General features: G+C 48.2%; 1 protein-coding gene across 4 annotated transcripts in view; it reads right to left on the reverse strand.

Annotated features, from left to right (window-relative positions):
- Window positions 1-16,186, reverse strand: part of DENND11 (DENN domain containing 11) — a 45,909-nt gene that overhangs the window by 3,015 nt on the left and 26,708 nt on the right. For 2 of the 4 annotated variants that reach the window (XM_060021017.1, XM_060021015.1), the window contains 5 exons: window positions 7,245-7,398; window positions 2,880-3,018; window positions 1,842-1,973; window positions 1,552-1,702; window positions 947-1,015 (listed from right to left, as the gene is read on the reverse strand). In XM_060021017.1, coding sequence (XP_059877000.1) covers window positions 947-1,015; window positions 1,552-1,702; window positions 1,842-1,973; window positions 2,880-3,018; window positions 7,245-7,398 — 645 coding nt within the window. The remainder of the gene's footprint in view (window positions 1-946; window positions 1,016-1,551; window positions 1,703-1,841; window positions 1,974-2,879; window positions 3,019-7,244; window positions 7,399-16,186) is intronic. The other 2 variants (XM_060021018.1, XM_060021016.1) reach the window with 2 other exon arrangements.

Consider the following 16,186-nt stretch of genomic DNA (forward strand, 5'->3'; position numbering starts at 1 on the left):
TTTTAATTATGCACAGAGCATGATTTGAATGTCACGAACTTAACAGTACTGTATGAATATATGAACTCTAGTCAGAAAAGGCATTAACTGTCTAGACTTTTCAGCTGTGTTCCACAGAGCAAGGTGCCTAGTGCCCAAAGCAGCTCCGGGCGCTCTGGAATGTCTGATTCAATAGACCGTGTCAAGCCTTGATGAGTCTGCGGCTTCTCTGCTCAGTTCCCAGATACTTTTACAGCTAAACAGCATGCATGCATTAGAAAGTACACTTTATTAGAATCAAAGTACTGCACCTTTGTTGAATTATCAAAGCCAATATCAAAGCCAGAAACAGTTCTAACTCAAGTGCTATTCCCCACCCCCATCCCGGGAGGCGGGGTAGGAAGACCAAGCCGGAAGCTGGGAAGATTGTTTCTGGTTCAATTACAATTCTGTTCTTATCACTGAGCACTATTTCACACAGCTGCTTATGAATGGGATCAGTGCTACGAGGTATAAAGGCCATGGCTCCCACCCTGACCACCAACAGCTCTGAAGGAAAGAAATGTCCTTCGAGTCAAGAGTTAAGTTTCTGATTAGCCCATAATACTCAGTACAAGGAACTGCTCCATTCAAAGGAAGCAATGGAATGAGAAGTCCCTGCATCCCGAGGGACACACAGAGCTCCTACGCAGCAGACATCTGGATGTAGACGCCCAACAGGAAGACAGCTGCGGGGACTCCCATTTTCTCTTAAAAACCTTCCCCTGCTGCTTTAACTTTTCTTGGTCCCCCTAACAGCATTTTGGGGCTCAGGTTGACTCTGTGTGGAGCCCAGCTCTAAGTGCCCTTGGTGGCAATAAAGGGCATCCTTGGGCTGCAGCAGGTAACACGGGAGGGATCCAGGCTAAAGCCGTTAGTGCTAAGGGACCCACGGGGAGGCCCACGACCGCCGCCTGGGCCGACTTACAGCACAAAGAGGTCCTCTTCACAGGGGTTATAATCTCCTTCTACCTCCTGGGAATATAACAGCATCTGCCTGTCGGGGAGGAGACGCCCGTCAGCCTCTGCGCAGCTACGAGGACCCCAGCGATGGGCTAGGTCACCGGCCAGGCATCTGCACGGGCCACCGCCTCTCAGGAAGGAGGCTGATCCAGAGCGACACACGCACCCTGGCCCCCGTCCAAAGGCAGGGAGAGCAGCAAAGATAAACGGGGCTCGGAGTCCAGGGCTGGTTCTGCCCCTGTGTCATCCCACTCAAGTGACCACCTTTCCTAACTGTCATAAAATAGGGATGAGGTGGTGAGACCATTTATTTCGCCACTGATACCAACACGCTCCCTCGGGCCTCACAGATTCCAGAGGCCGCCAGAAAGGAGTCTCCCCTCACATGCCTGCTGCCCATCGGTATGTGCTGGGAGCTTCCTCAACCCCAGCTCCCGGCAGAGGGGCAGAAAGGTGCCCAGAGGGAAGGGGCGGCAGGCGGGCTTGACGGGACCCCCCCCCACCCCCCTCACCCCCCCCACCCCCCGCCGTCCCGACAAGGCAGCGCCGCAGCCCCGGGCTCTGAGCTACCTCTGCTCGCTGAGCCGCCGGTACTTCTCCCGGTCGGCACTGTTGATCTTCAGCAGCGGCTGCAGGTGCTCGTGGTGCGTCTTCACATTCTGGTTGTCCACGTAGACGTCGTACAGCTCCCGCTTCTCCTCAAAAATCTTCTCGGTGGTGCCTGCGGGAGCTGGGCTTCAGGCGGCAGGACCCCGGAGGACGGCCCTACAGGGAACCAGCCCGACGCTGCCGGGGAAAGGAGGGCCCCGGGCGACCCCGCCAGGGATGTGCGGGCAGGATGGGGCGGGCCCCGTACTCACAGGCCACGTAGGACACCTCTACCTCCAGGCTCTCGATGTCGGCCACGTTCACGTAGAAGAAAGGCTTGGACTCGGGAACGGTGCCCCCGATGCCGGGCAGGGAGACGTTGGCTAGGCAGCAGCAGCAGTACACTGCGGGGAGACGGCGGAGGTGAGGCCGCCCGGGCCCCTCCGGCCCCTCCCTCCCAGCCTGCCGGCCACCTTCTCGGAGCTGTCAGCTCCACCAAGGCGCTCAAACCCAACGGACATGTTTCAGTCTGCGTCTCACGAGGCCCTGCTTAGCATTTGGCGCTGGTGACCCTCTCCCTTCTCAGAACTCTTACCCACCGCGACCCCCACATCTCCTGGTCCCCTCCCCTCTTCTGACTGCACGCCAACACCCCCTCTGCCTTCCGCCTTCGCTGGCTCACCTCCCAGGCCTGCACCTTACACGCTGGCACGTCCCTCCTCACTCACGTTCTCCCCAAACGACGGTACCCACCCCCCGGCTATCAGCTCGGCCTCTGTGCCACCCCCAGGTCTGTCTCTGTGGCCCAGCCTGTCCCCCAAGGTCCTGACCCAACTGTAGCAGTGCCTAGAGTACCGCTCGAGAAGGCCTCAGAGCAGCACACACTCGTCACGTCCGAGGTAACTCTGTCACACTGCCCCCCACCTGCTCCTCCTTGGTCCCCGCCCGGTGGCCTCACCGTCCTCAGCATCCTGGATCCTGCCTCCGTTACGTCACATACATCAGAACCTTACAACCCAGACGCCAGGCTTTGCCAGGTTTCTCTCTAAAACATATCAAGCATCCATCCTCTCCGCTTTAACCCAGACCCTTCTCCCTCACCAGACCACTGACGTGTTACCCGATCCGTCTTCCGTACCGCCAGAGTCCACATTCTACAATACTAATCCAACCCTGTCACTCCCAGGCTTAAAACCCCTGAAGCCCTGATATGGCTCAATCCCTTCTGGCCTTGGTCAACACTGGAAAGACTGGGGCAGTTTCTGTTGCAGAGAACTTGGGAAGAGTCCCTGACTTTGGCTTCTAGTTACCTCTATAGCACACGACGCCCACTGGAGGGGGAGAAAATATCAAGATGCGCTTTCGAAGTAAGGCAAATTTCCAAAGGATGAGTATCTGTTCCCCAAAGAACTTAATAAACTGAGACATGCAGCCAGCTGGGTGTGTGATCTGAAAAAATTAAAAGGGGGTGGGAGGGGAATAGCTTGTTAGAAATATTGCAAAAAATATTGAATACAGGTGTATGCTAACCATCCCTTCCCCTGCCAACAACGACAACAAAAAAAACAAGGTACCACCAAACAGATTCAATAAGGGACGGTTACTTCCACGTAAAATGGTATTTTTCACGTTCAAAGTCTTATCTTTAAACTAGAGGTCCATCATTCGACAGCTCCCCTGATACACCGAAGTGTGAGTTTAGGGATCTTATAAACTACTTCAACCGGGGGAAGCGGTGCAGAGGAAGCGAAGCTGGGCGTAACTTCTGAGAGTCTCTCCGAGGTGACGGACACCTCAGTGAGAACGTTCAGCTCCCAACACGACTGAGCACCGGAAGGAAGAAAAGGATGCGCTGACAGTGCCGGGTGAGACCCCAAGCGTACAGGGACCCGGCTCCCGTGCGAGGTGACGTGTGGGCACAGATGACAGGTTACCCCACGGGGCTCCCTGACACAAGCCCCCGCACCTAAGCCCACCTCCGCCTCCTCTCAGTGCTGGATGCGAGGACCCTCAACCCTGAGGGTCGCCTCCCGGGACCCTGCCGCCAAGGCACATCCCGGCGTCAGGAGCTCGAGCTCTGACCCAGGGAAAGCTGGGGGCCTGTCCTGCTCTGCCCTCTACTCACAGGGAAGCCTCGGGAAAGCCAGCCAACATTTCGGGCTCTCTTTCCTCATCTGTAAAATCGGGAGACCATCCTTCATCTGGCTAGAAGGACCGTTTGAGAAAAACCGTGTGGAACCCTTAGCACGTGGGAAAAGCCACATGCAGCAGCCACAACTGTCGCCGACGAGACGTGAGGCTTCAAGCCAGGTGCTCTGTGAGCCTTCTGGAAGGTCACTTTCATGCTAAAGCGTCATAAGGGACACTGCTCTTCACCCGTTCGGGACGCAGGTGAGAGCACTTCTGGAGGCAGGTGCCACCGGCACCAAGGCCGCGCGCTGGCTGTGACACCTGCCAGCCCCCTGGGGCACCCGCCACCCGAGCCCCGGGGTGGCCGCAGCGCTCCGCCAGGCCCCCTCCTCCGGACCACCCGGGAGAGGGCTTCCCTACCCAAGGCATCGCCCCGCACCACAGCCACCCCCCGCCCCGTGCCTGCGGAAGGGCTGTCCCCCGAGGGGCCCCGCCTGCCCTCTGCCACTCCTTTGCCACCACGTCCCAGCTGTCCGGGAGGAGGGGCAACGCGCGACCACGGCTGCTCACTGCGTCCAGTCGCACTCTCTCGTGAAATCCGCGCATCCTCTGCTTCCCTCCCTTCTCCTGACTCTTCCGCTCAGCCCCTGCCGGACTCCACCCGCCAACCAGACAGAACAGAGCCAAAGGCCCTCAGGTTCTTCTCAGCGCCCACTCTGCTTATCTTCACGCCCTAAACGTGTGCCTCTCCTGCACGAAGGTCTGGCAGGGTTTTGTCCAAACGTGTCCTGGGCCCTAGAATCCTAGAGTAAACCAGCAGTCCTCAGTTCTGCCTGTACTTATTTATTCATTCATTCATGGACACGTGTACCTTCTGGCAAGAAGCACTTCCCACGTGCTCGCTTTGTGCCCTGAGCTAAGCAGTCTGGCTCCCACAATGAACAGGAGGCCAGGCCCTGCCCTGGCACAGGGTACAGGCTGGCGGCAGAGGCGGGTGCACAAGCCCTTAAAGGCCAGGCTGATGCGAGCCGCGACGGGGGGCGGGGGGGGGACTGCAGGAGGGCGTGCGGAGGCTGCCCCTCCTGGGCCCGGCGAGGGGCCCTCCTCACTTTGGAGAGAGGCGGCCCCGCAGACGGCGCCTCGACCCGTCTCCGGCCCAGCTGCACGGCGCCACCCACATTTCTCCTGCTTTTGCTCCAAGCCGTTTCCCTCCTCGTGGCCTTGCAGCTGCTTCTCTTGACTGGCCCAGTTCCCACCTGTCTTCCCTCTGCCCTTTCATGCCAGGTACACTCTCCGCTTCCTGTTCTTTCACCATTGCTGGCAAGCCCCTCGGAGTTCATGCTTCATCCCTCACCTTTCACCTGCAGCCCCCTAGGAAATGCATCTGCTCCTGCGGCTCACTCCCCCCATTTCTGTCTCTCTCCCACTTTCCCATTTCCCTGGGGGAACATTTACCAGCCACCGTTGGGCCTCAGAGAGACTGCGATCCTGCCTTCCTCTCACTTTCCAGGTTTTTTTTTTTTTTTCCCTCTGTAACAGTCTTAAATCTGACCTCTACTTTATAAGCTTATTTAAAATTTTTCTTTATGTATGTGTTCACTTTGTAAAAAATTCACCGAACTATATACTTAAAATGTCTTAACACGTCACAGGTGCACAGTGCCAGCGGTCTGAGCGCCAGCTGTGCAGCGCCCCTCCTCCAGCTCCTGTGGTTTTGATAACGTCACTTTTCCCTCTTTGTTACTCCAGCCCCGGGAGCACGTGGCAGGCAGCCTCCAAACCCCCAGGGACGTCCCCACCTATTGGTGTTTATGGCCTTATGCAACCCCCTCTTCCTCTTGAGGAACTTGCTTTTAACCACGAGAATACGGCAACATTGCAGGGCTGTGACTTTCCACGGTTAGGTACAAAGGATTATGACTTCCATCTCGCCAACAGTCTTTTTCACTTGTTGGCTTTGATGAAGCAAGCCATCATGTTGCGGAGAGACCCACTGGGGGCAACAAACAGTCCGCAAGGCGCTCAGTCCAACAGCCCTCAAGGAACTCAATCCTCCCAACAACCACGTGAGCTCAGAAGTGGCTATTTCCCCAGTCAAGCCTTCAGATAAGACCCCAACCTTGACTGCAATCTCATGAGACACCATGAAGAGGGGACCCAGCTAAGCCACGCCTGGATCCCTGACTCACAGAAACAAATATGTACTGTTTTAAGCCATTAATTTGGGGGCAATCTGTGATGCAGCAACGGATAACTAATATAGGGTGGTGCCGCTGTCTGTATCTCTAGTGTTTAGGTTATCTTGTTACCTTTCTGTGCTTTTGGTTTTCCAATTCCTGTATTACCAATTCCCTGTATTGAATTAGTTCGAAATATCTGACATAGTTTGTGTTTTCCTAACAAGACCCTAACTGGTACTTATTCAGGTTCAAATTCCATGGTCTAGTATTTAAGATTCTCTACAATCTGATTCCAACCTATTTTTCCAATCCTTTCTCTCCTGGCCGGCTGACATTGAAATTCAATCCCAGTCAAACCATTCTGCTCACATCCCATGAACTTGCCCTGGGCTTTCTCACGCCCATGACCTCACAAAGGCAGTGGAGTGGGCTAAGTGAGCGCTGGCCTTGGCATCAGGCCTGTGTTTACATCCTGGCTCTATCTCCTACTAGCTATAAGGCCTTAACCAAGTCACTGAACCTTTATAAACCTCAACTGGTTTATCTGTAAAACATGGATTTAAAAAAAAAAATCCACTTTAAAGAGTGCTGCAGCAGGTACTGATAAATAGCTAGCAGAATGTCTAACTCACAGAAGGTGCTGACAAAGTGACAGACCGTGGTCCCCACTGTCGCTCATGCCTTCCCTCAGTCTGGAATTAGCTCCCCTCACTTTCCCCCAGACAAATACTTCAAGGACCAACTCCTCTTGCAAGATGCCTTCCCAGAGTTCTCTAGAACTCATGGCATAATTTCTCTACCAGGGAGCCTGAAATTTCCACTGAAGTATCTTGTGACCACCTGTAGGTGGCGGGAGATGGGAAAGGGGAAGTGCAGGATGGAGGAGGGGGGATGGGGGAAAAAGAAGGAGAAGGGGTGATCTTTGTACCCTCCCAACGCCTAACACTTGGCTGGGTGTGTCGTTAATGGTAAATAAACATATTCTAGTATTTACAAAGTACTTCAGGAAGAAAATACACAATAAAGGAATACCGAAACTACTGTAACTAAGAAATATCTTAACTGCGCAAACGCTTCATCTCTAGTTCAAATGTCTGCCTTTAAACTACCTGAGGCAATCGCTAGAACCAGGAGTCCACCACCGCTGGCCTATCAGTACGGCTCTGCACCATGATGACAGAAGTATTAGAAAGCATGTTAGTTTAAGATAACTTGCCTTATGTTTTAAAAGCATCAAATGCTTAGGTTACAATCCTATTCTATCAAAAGCAGACTTTGGGCATCAGCCCAAGACACAATTTCCTTATTCATGAAAACAATAATCAACAACTGCTGTCCCCAGACCTAAGTCCGGGGCTGACCTACCTTCATCTCGGGGTACATGTACCGGTGGATGGAAGGCAGCCAGTAGACAGGGGGCAGGCTGCCACCTCTCCCCGGACTGGCATGGAGCACCCCCTTCTTGTCCTCGTAGAATGCAGCCAGACGAGAGTAATGTCCCGGTGTCTCCAGCTGGTGTCTGCACGACACACACGCACAGTGAGAATGGCTCTTCCCACAGACCTGCCACTCACCCCCTGGCCCCAAGGGAAGTACTACTTTGGTGGGGGTGGGGAGGGCAAAGGCCTGGACAAACTAAAAGACCCCCTTCTTGAGGTCGCCTAGAACGCCTCCTTTGGTGTTACAGAAGCTCCTTATGAAAAATTGTAACGTAGGCTCTGAAACTCCCCAACAGTGCTGTGGACGCAATCTCCTCCTCCTGGGAAAGAGGAGGAATTAACAGACTGTAACTAATGTCTATTGTTCTCGAGCAAAGCATGCTTCCCAGAGAAGGGGTAACTTGGAAGACCACAAATTCCCTGCTTGAAAGCTGCTCTTTGTTGAGAAAGCATGCTCGTGTTCTTGCTTTGCTGATACAAAAGAATAAGACGGAAGAGTACCCCTCAATGTCTCAAATAACAGAAAACAATGACTGGATGTCACGAAGGGCTTATAATTTTTGCACCAAGTAATAAAGTAATAAAAAGCTCAGAATCTCTTTTATTCCCCAACCTAGTCTGCTCGGGTGGCAGAGACTCGGCTGTGAGTAGTTCTGTCAACTAACCCCCAAATCAAGAAAGCAACATGGAGGCCTTGGAGCATCTGGGCAATGGAGAATCCAATCCTGTCTTCAGGTCAAGCACAGGAGGACCGTGGGTACCATATTGGCACTATGATTACTGACAGCACAATGGGCTGAATTTTAAATGAGGCCATGATCCAGTATCACTGGTGTCTTTATGAAAAGGGGAAATTTCGACGCGCACGCGCGCACACACACACACACACACACACACACACACACACACACGAACACCATGTGAAAATGAAGGCAGAGACCAGAGTGGCGCATCTACAAGCCAGGGAAGAGCAAAGACCGCAGAAGGTAGGAGAGAGGCAATGAACAGATTCTCTCTCGGAGCCCTGGGGAGAAGCCAAGCCTGCTGACACCTTGATTTTAGACTTCTAGCCTCCAGAACTGTAAGATAATACATTTCTGTTGTTCTCAGTCACCTAGTTTTTGGTACTTTGTTAGAGCAGCGTTAGGAAACTAATACAGGGAGAAATAAAAGGCACTAAAACCTTTTTAGTCCATTTACATTTCTTTAGAACCCTATAATTTCTATTCCCTTACACTGAAAAAGAATCAAAATATAGCTTTACTGAGCAAGGGGAGGCATCGCCAATGACGGTTGGCCCTGGTACAATGACGGCTGAAAGGCAATGATGCCCCCAACCTGTCACTGCCGGCTTCCTCCAAACACTGACACAAACTCAGATTCAAGATTTGCACAATCCAACCGGTACCCAGCTGCTCGCCAAACATCTCTGCTCCAGGGGGACGTACAGCTCCTCATATCAAGGCCACGGCTGCCACTTCTTCCCTGTGAGATCTTGGTCAAGCTACTGAACTTTTCAAAATATGCTTTTTTTCCCCTCCTTAAAAACACAGATACTAGTAACACCGCGATATCATTTTGAGGTGTAAATGGAGCTAAGCAGAAAATGGGCCTCATATATCTCAGCCCCTCACAGAACACTAGGTTCCTTCCTCCCTAGCACGTGGGGCAGAGTCTAGCCAGGTGCACAGGGAGGGTTTGGAAACAGTGGGTAAATGGGGAAGATTCAGGCCAAGCCCCGGAAGAGAACTTAGGGCAAATTTACATTTTTTAAAAAAATTAATTAATTAATTTTTGGCTGCACTGGGTCTTCGTTGCTACGCACGAGCTTTCTCTAGTTGCGTTGAGCAGGGGCTACTCTTCCTTGCGTTGCGCGGGCTTCTCATTGCGGTGGCCTCTCTTGTTGCGGAGCACAGGCTCTAGGCACGCGGGCTTCAGCAGTTGTGGCGCATAGGCTCAGTAGTTGTGGCTCACAGGCTCTAGAGCACAGGCTCAGTAGTTGTGGCACAGGGGCTTAGTTGCTCTGCAGCATGTGGGATCTTCCCAGACCAGGGCTCGAACCCGTGTCCCCTGCATTGGCAGGCAGATTCTTAACCACTGCGCCACCAGGGAAGTCCCAAATTTACATTTTTGAAAAGAAAAAAAAAATCATCAAGTACACCCAAAAAAAGATTACAAAAATAAACTCTCCTCTGAGTGATAGCTCTCTAATTTGGGGGTTCCTATACATTTTGTTTTAAGCTTTGCAAAAGGAGGCAGTCGTGTGATGTAATAACAAATGACCTTGGGGGTATGTGTGCTTATAATCATTTCTTTCACTCTTACAAACGTTCACACGCTAGATGGGAAATCCATGGGGGCTAAGCTGTGTCTGAAAATTCTGATGGCCGACTTCAGACACCCTTCAGGGATGTGTCAAAGGGATGAAAGCTTGATTACTACACAATAACAGATAGACAATTAAGTTCAAAGCTGTTTTCATTAGGACCTAATTTCCTTAAAAAGAACTGTGGGAAGCATTTTATTGTATTTCTAATACTATGTTTTGGCTACTATTTTCTAGGTTCCTTGTTGATTTGCTTCTGAATTAACTGTCTTACCTGTTTGACTACATTAAACTCTATACTTGAACCAAGATTCTAAAGAACAGCTCACTATTAAGTTAGGGTCTCTTACACAAAAAGCTAGTTTCAGGATCCTGTCCTCTGACAGCCTATACCACTGGCTGATGGGACAGAACAAGGCAATCATATGGAATACAGAACACGAACACAGACATAAATATTAATGGGTAGTTCCCGGATAAACGTTAAACAACCGTTTTATGAAAGCCTCAAATTTTAAACACGATATAGATTTTGCAATAAACAAGATTGATTATCAAAGTGTAACACCAAGATAAACCCAAAGGTACTGGAACAAGGCTGAGAGTGTTGGAAGATAAGCTGGGCTTCAAAGATGATTCAGGAGGAGGCCTTCCTGGTGATCTTACCTACACAGATACATGGATTAAGGAACACAGCCCAAGTATCTATGGAAAGTGCCCAAGAGACATGACAATGTAGAAATGAGAGAGTAACCGGCACAATGCGCTACTGACCTGAAGCCACGGGCTCTGGGCCAGATCAAGGATTCCCCTGAAGGACCAGAGACACTGGGGTGTTACATAAGCCCGCAGCCCCTTCACTGATACAACATAAGCTATGTGTCCATGCTGATGCCCACCGCAACTAACCCTCCCTTCCCCACCACACCAGGCAATAATGCACCCAACGTAAGTATCAGAGATGCCCCTGTACAGCAATTACACTTCATCACTCCTGTGTACTCGTTACTGCTCTGCACCAGTCTGTCTTCTGGCCTTCCAAGTACAGAACAGGCATTCCCACTTGCTGCTGGTGCAGGTACAACATGGTACCACCTTTCTGAAGGGTCACTTGAAATCTGTATCCAATTGTACCCTGTATATACCCTGAAACCCAATGATTCCATTTCTAGGAACGAGGCCTAAAGATCTGTATATGGATATGAACAATCATTTACCCGTAAGGATACTCATGTTCACGGTGGTGAAAAATAAGAAACCGCTTAAAAGCCCAATAACAGTGAAACAACTGAATAACCTGTAATCCGTCTGTATACTGAGACGCTATGGAACCAGCAAAATGACGACGAGGACTATCATTATTCACGATCAGTGAAACGTTAACGTACCTTTTGGTTAGAAAATTTAGATACTGAACGACCTCAACATTCTTTTTTTTTTTTAAATTAATGTGTATGCACACATTTATACCTGGTAAAAAGACCAGAAGGATATAAATGTTAACAGCAGATATGTCTGGCTAGTGGGATTACGTTCTTTTTTTTTTTTTTTTTTTTTTGGCAGTACGTGGACCTCTCACTGTCATGGCCTCTCCCATTGCGGAGCACAGGCTCCGGACGCGCAGGCTCAGCGGCCACGGCTCACGGGCCCAGCCGCTACGCGGCATGTGGGATCTTCCCAGACTGGGGCACGAACCCACGTCCCCTGCATCGGCAGGCGGACTCTCAACCACTGCGCCACCAGGGAAGCCCAACGTTCTTTTCTTCCCGTTAGCCTTTGTCCATTTTTCAGTTTTCTGCAATAACTCTATGTTAATTTTATATTTAGTCTTTTTAAACTTTTCAATACGGAAAATTTCAAACATAAAGTAGAAAGAAGAGAATAATAGACCCCATTATCCACCACTTAGTTTCAACAATATTTTATCACTATGGTTACATCTATACCCTCTCTGCCTGCCCACCCACCACTCTTTTTCCTGAAATGTTGTAAAGCAAATCCCTTATAACATTTTACCCATAAGTATGTCAGCATACATCTCTAACTAATAAAGTCTATTTAAAAAATAACGTAACCACCATGGCATTATCTTGCCTAACAAAATAATGGGTCTTAATCCAAACTAATACCCAGTCCACTTTCAAATTATACCAACTGTCCCTGAAATGTTCTTTTACAGTAGGTTGTTTGAACATGATCTAAGCAAGGTCAAAAATGTGGTTTAAAATTAATCCTTTAAAATTATATAGTAGTTCTCCAATATCTTCTGATTAATAAGAAATAGCCATAGAAAACACTCTCTAACTAGTGAGATATCAAAGCCAAGAGTTATGGATGAAATACTAACAAATAACGTTAGGATATCATAAGTAAGAATAAATATAAAACATGGATTCAGTGTTTTCAAAAATCAAGTCTAGTTAATTTACATAAAAGTCATTGCTGCGGTCAAGTGTCACCCCTGCCTAGACCTGGGCTTACATCACTGTGCTTCTTTCTCTTCCCCATACCTTCTCATGCAAGTCCTTCTCTCATGTTATCCTGAGCCCTCTTTAATCACCAAACTGCAAAACCATCCCAGCTATGACTCAAAATCTAGAAGCCATAGGAATATCATCGAATTCAAGGAAGAAGAACATCTGCATGACAAAAAGTAATGTTAAACGACAAAGTGGAAAAAATATCACAAAGAACAAATCTCCATATTACACACAGAACTCCTAGAAATTAATAAGAAAAAAACAACGATCAAAAAATAATGTAGCAGGGCTTCCCTGGTGGCGCAGTGGTTGGGAGTCCGCCTGCCGATGCAGGGGACACGGGTTCGTGCCCCGGTCCGGGAGGATCCCACATGCCGCGGAGCGGCTGGGCCCGTGAGCCATGGCCGCTGAGCCTGTGCGTCTGGAGTCTGTGCTCCGCAACGGGAGAGGCCGCAACAGTGAGAGGCCCGCGTATCACAAAATAATAATAATAATAATAATAATAATAATAATAATAATAATAATGTAGCAAAGGCTCGGAACAGTTCAGAGAAGAGGAAATATATATGACTCAAACATGTATGAAGGTGCTCGTCCTCACTCCTAAGAAAACTGTGAATTAAAATTATACTCACGTACCATGTTTTACCAATCAGAATGCCAAAAATCCACAGGTTGTACTTTTGTGTGGACAATGCTGTGAGGAAACAGCATTCTCTTGCATTACTGCTGGGCATGTAAAATGGTACAATCTCTATGTAAAGCAATTTGACAATATCTATTAAAATTACAAACACATATGCTCTTTGAATCACCAATTTCATTTCTAGAAATTTAATGTACACATATACTACTCATGTGTGAAATTATACTTGCTCATAGGTATTCAGTGCAGCCTCATAACAGCAAAAGACTGGAAACAACCGAATGTCTATCAGTAAGCAACCTGATAAAGCAAGCATGGTTCCTTTACACAGGGCACGTAATACAACTGTGAGGAACAATGAAGCAGCTCTCCATGTACTAATATGAGAAGATCTAGATATATTGTTGAATGAAAAAGGCAAGGTGCAAACAACATGTATAACATGCCACCTTTTGTATGAAAAGAGGGAAAATAAGAATATACATTTGTCTTTGTATATAGACAAACTTTGGAAAGATACATGGGAAATCAGCAGTGATTACTGGGATTATTGGATGGATATGGGAACTGGGTGAAGACTTCATTTCATGCCAGTGGTTGAGACTGCCACTCTCTTCTTCCCTTAGCAACAGAACCTTCCAAAATTTAGCTGGTCACGTGGCCACCCAGTTAAGGACCCCATTTCCTAGACTGTCTTGCTGCTACAGGTGTGGCTAGAAACTAAGCATAAGTCAATGAAACGTGGGCAGGAGCGATGTGTCCAATTTCTGGGATTCCTGTGGGTTTCCCCTTCCTGCAAGACCTAGTAATGGTGAATCAACTTATACCATGTGGGTGAGGACAATACTCTAGCAGATGGCAGGACACAAAACAGAAAGACTTGGGTCCCAGAAATGACCCAGTGGGACAAAGCCATCTACCACACTGGACTACTTCCCTTCCTCTGGGATTGTCATCCTAGAAAAGCTGTACTTCTACCTTGTTTGAGTCACTGTATTTTGGGTTTCTTTGTTATAGCAACTTAGCCTGGATTTGAGCTAAAGCAGAAAATGATATTTAGGAATGATTTACCATAGTATCAAAAACCACATTGTAGCATTGGCTTAGTAGCTAGAAAGGGAAGATCGCTAAAAAAAACAAACAAAAACTTGATAGAACTTCAATAACTTGGAAGACAGGCCTTGTATCATCTGAACTTGTAACTTTAAGGGAAGCAGTGAGAAACAGAGCACTGATAGCTCCTCGATGTTTTTAGTTTTTAGTAGTTTTCATCTTACTACTACAACAGCAAGATGAAAATATGCAAGACTTGGTCAGTTTGCAAGCAGAAATGGTGGGATATACAGCAGCATAAGGGGGTACATTCTGAGTTCTGCAATATAAATTAACTGAGGCTTGAAATATTTGGGACCCCACGGGACTGAAAAAACAATTCCTCTGTACCCCAAAAGCAGGAGATAACCTAGAGAAATGGAAATAAAAACAAAAATAGACAAATGGGACCTAATGAAACTTAAAAAGCTTTTGCACAGCAAAGGAAACTATAAACAAGACAAAAAGACAACCCTCAGAATGGGAGAAAATATTTGCAAATGAAGCAACTGACAAAGGATTAATCTCCAAAATATACAAGCAGCTCATGTAGCTCAATATCAAAAAAAAAACAAACACCCCAATCCAAAAACGGGCAGAAGACCTAAACAGACATTTCTTCAAAGAAGATATACAGATTACCAACAAACACATGAAAAGATGCTCAACATCACTAATTATTAGAGAAATACAAATCAAATCCACAATGAGGTATCACCTCACACCAGTCAGAATGGCCATCATCAAAAAATATACAAACAATAAATGCTGGAGAGGGTGTGGAGAAAAGGGAACCCTCTTGCACTGTTGGTGGGAATGTAAATTGATACAGCCACTATGGAGAACAGTATGGAGGTTCCTTAAAAGACCCAGCAATCCCACTACTGGGCATAAACCCTAAGAAAACCATAATTCAAAAAGAGTCATGTACCACAATGTTCACTGCAGCACTATTTACAATAGCCAGGACATGGAAGCAACCTAAGTGTCCATGGACAGATGAACGGATAAAGAAGATGTGGCACATATATACAATGGAATATTACTCAGCCATAAAAAGAAACGAAATTGAGTTATTTGTAGTGAGGTGGATGGACCTAGAGTCTGTCATACAGAGTGAAGTCAGAAAGAGAAAAACAAATACCGTATGCTAACACATATGTACGGAATCTAAAAAAAAAAAAACAGGTTCTGAAGAACCTAGCGGCAGGACAGGAATAAAGACGCAGATGTAGAGAATGGACTTGAGGACATGGGGAGGCGGAAGGGTAAGCTGGGACAAAGTGAGAGAGTGACATGGACATATATACACTACCAAATGGAAAATAGATAGCTAGTGGGAAGCAGGCGCATAGCACAGGGAGATCAGCTCGGTGCTTTGTGACCACCTAGAGGGGTGGGGTAGGGAGGGTGGGAGGCAGAAGCAAGAGGGAGGAGATATGGGGATATATGTATACGTATAGCTGATTCACTTTGTTATACAGCAGACACTAACACAACATTGTGAAGCAATTATACTCCAATAAAGATGTTAAAAAAAAAAAAAGAAAAAGAAAAAAAAATGCAGGAGATTAAGAATTTCTCTCAAAGCCTCTAAGAAACTCTCCCAGACGTGGGAGTCTGCCCATTTATACAGCCCAGATTTAGGCTACAGTCTCAAGGTAGTTGCCATTAAAACCAGGGAAAGATAGACAGGCCAAGAACAGTGATCAGTAACTAGGCCACCATCTACTGACTTAAAAACTAAGACCCAGAGGAGATCTTCGGCAGTGGATATTTTTACGTGGAATTGAGTGGAAGCAAACAGACCAAGAAGCCTATTCAGTTTCTGAGGGATCTGTATTGTCACATTCTTGTCTACGGCCACACCACCCTGAAATCGCCGGATCTCATCTGTATTGTCATGTTCTTGGCCTATATACGCCGCTGACATCTCAACCCTTAAAGAAATCACTAGACCCCCAAATCCACACCAGCAGGAAACATGTTCCATAGCCATGCAGCTTTCTCCAATGTTCACCAATGCCTGTTTCAAAAGTGGTTATGGGGGCTTCCCTGGTGGCGCAGTGGTTGAGAGTCCACCTGCCGATGCAGGGGACACGGGTTCGTGCCCCGGTCCGGGAAGATCCCACATGCCGCGGAGCAGCTAGGCCCGTGAGCCATGGCCGGAGCCTGTGCTCCACAACGGGAGAGGCCACAACAGTGAGAGGCCCACGTACCACAAAAAAAAAAAAAAAAAAAAGTGGTTATGGGACAAAATGGATAAAGAACGCTCAGAAGGCAAAGCCAGGAGCCATGGAGGAACATGGACAAGGGGATTCTAG

This window comes from Delphinus delphis, chromosome 9 (genome assembly GCF_949987515.2).
Source record: "Delphinus delphis chromosome 9, mDelDel1.2, whole genome shotgun sequence".
In the NCBI taxonomy this organism is placed as follows: domain Eukaryota; kingdom Metazoa; phylum Chordata; class Mammalia; order Artiodactyla; family Delphinidae; genus Delphinus; species Delphinus delphis.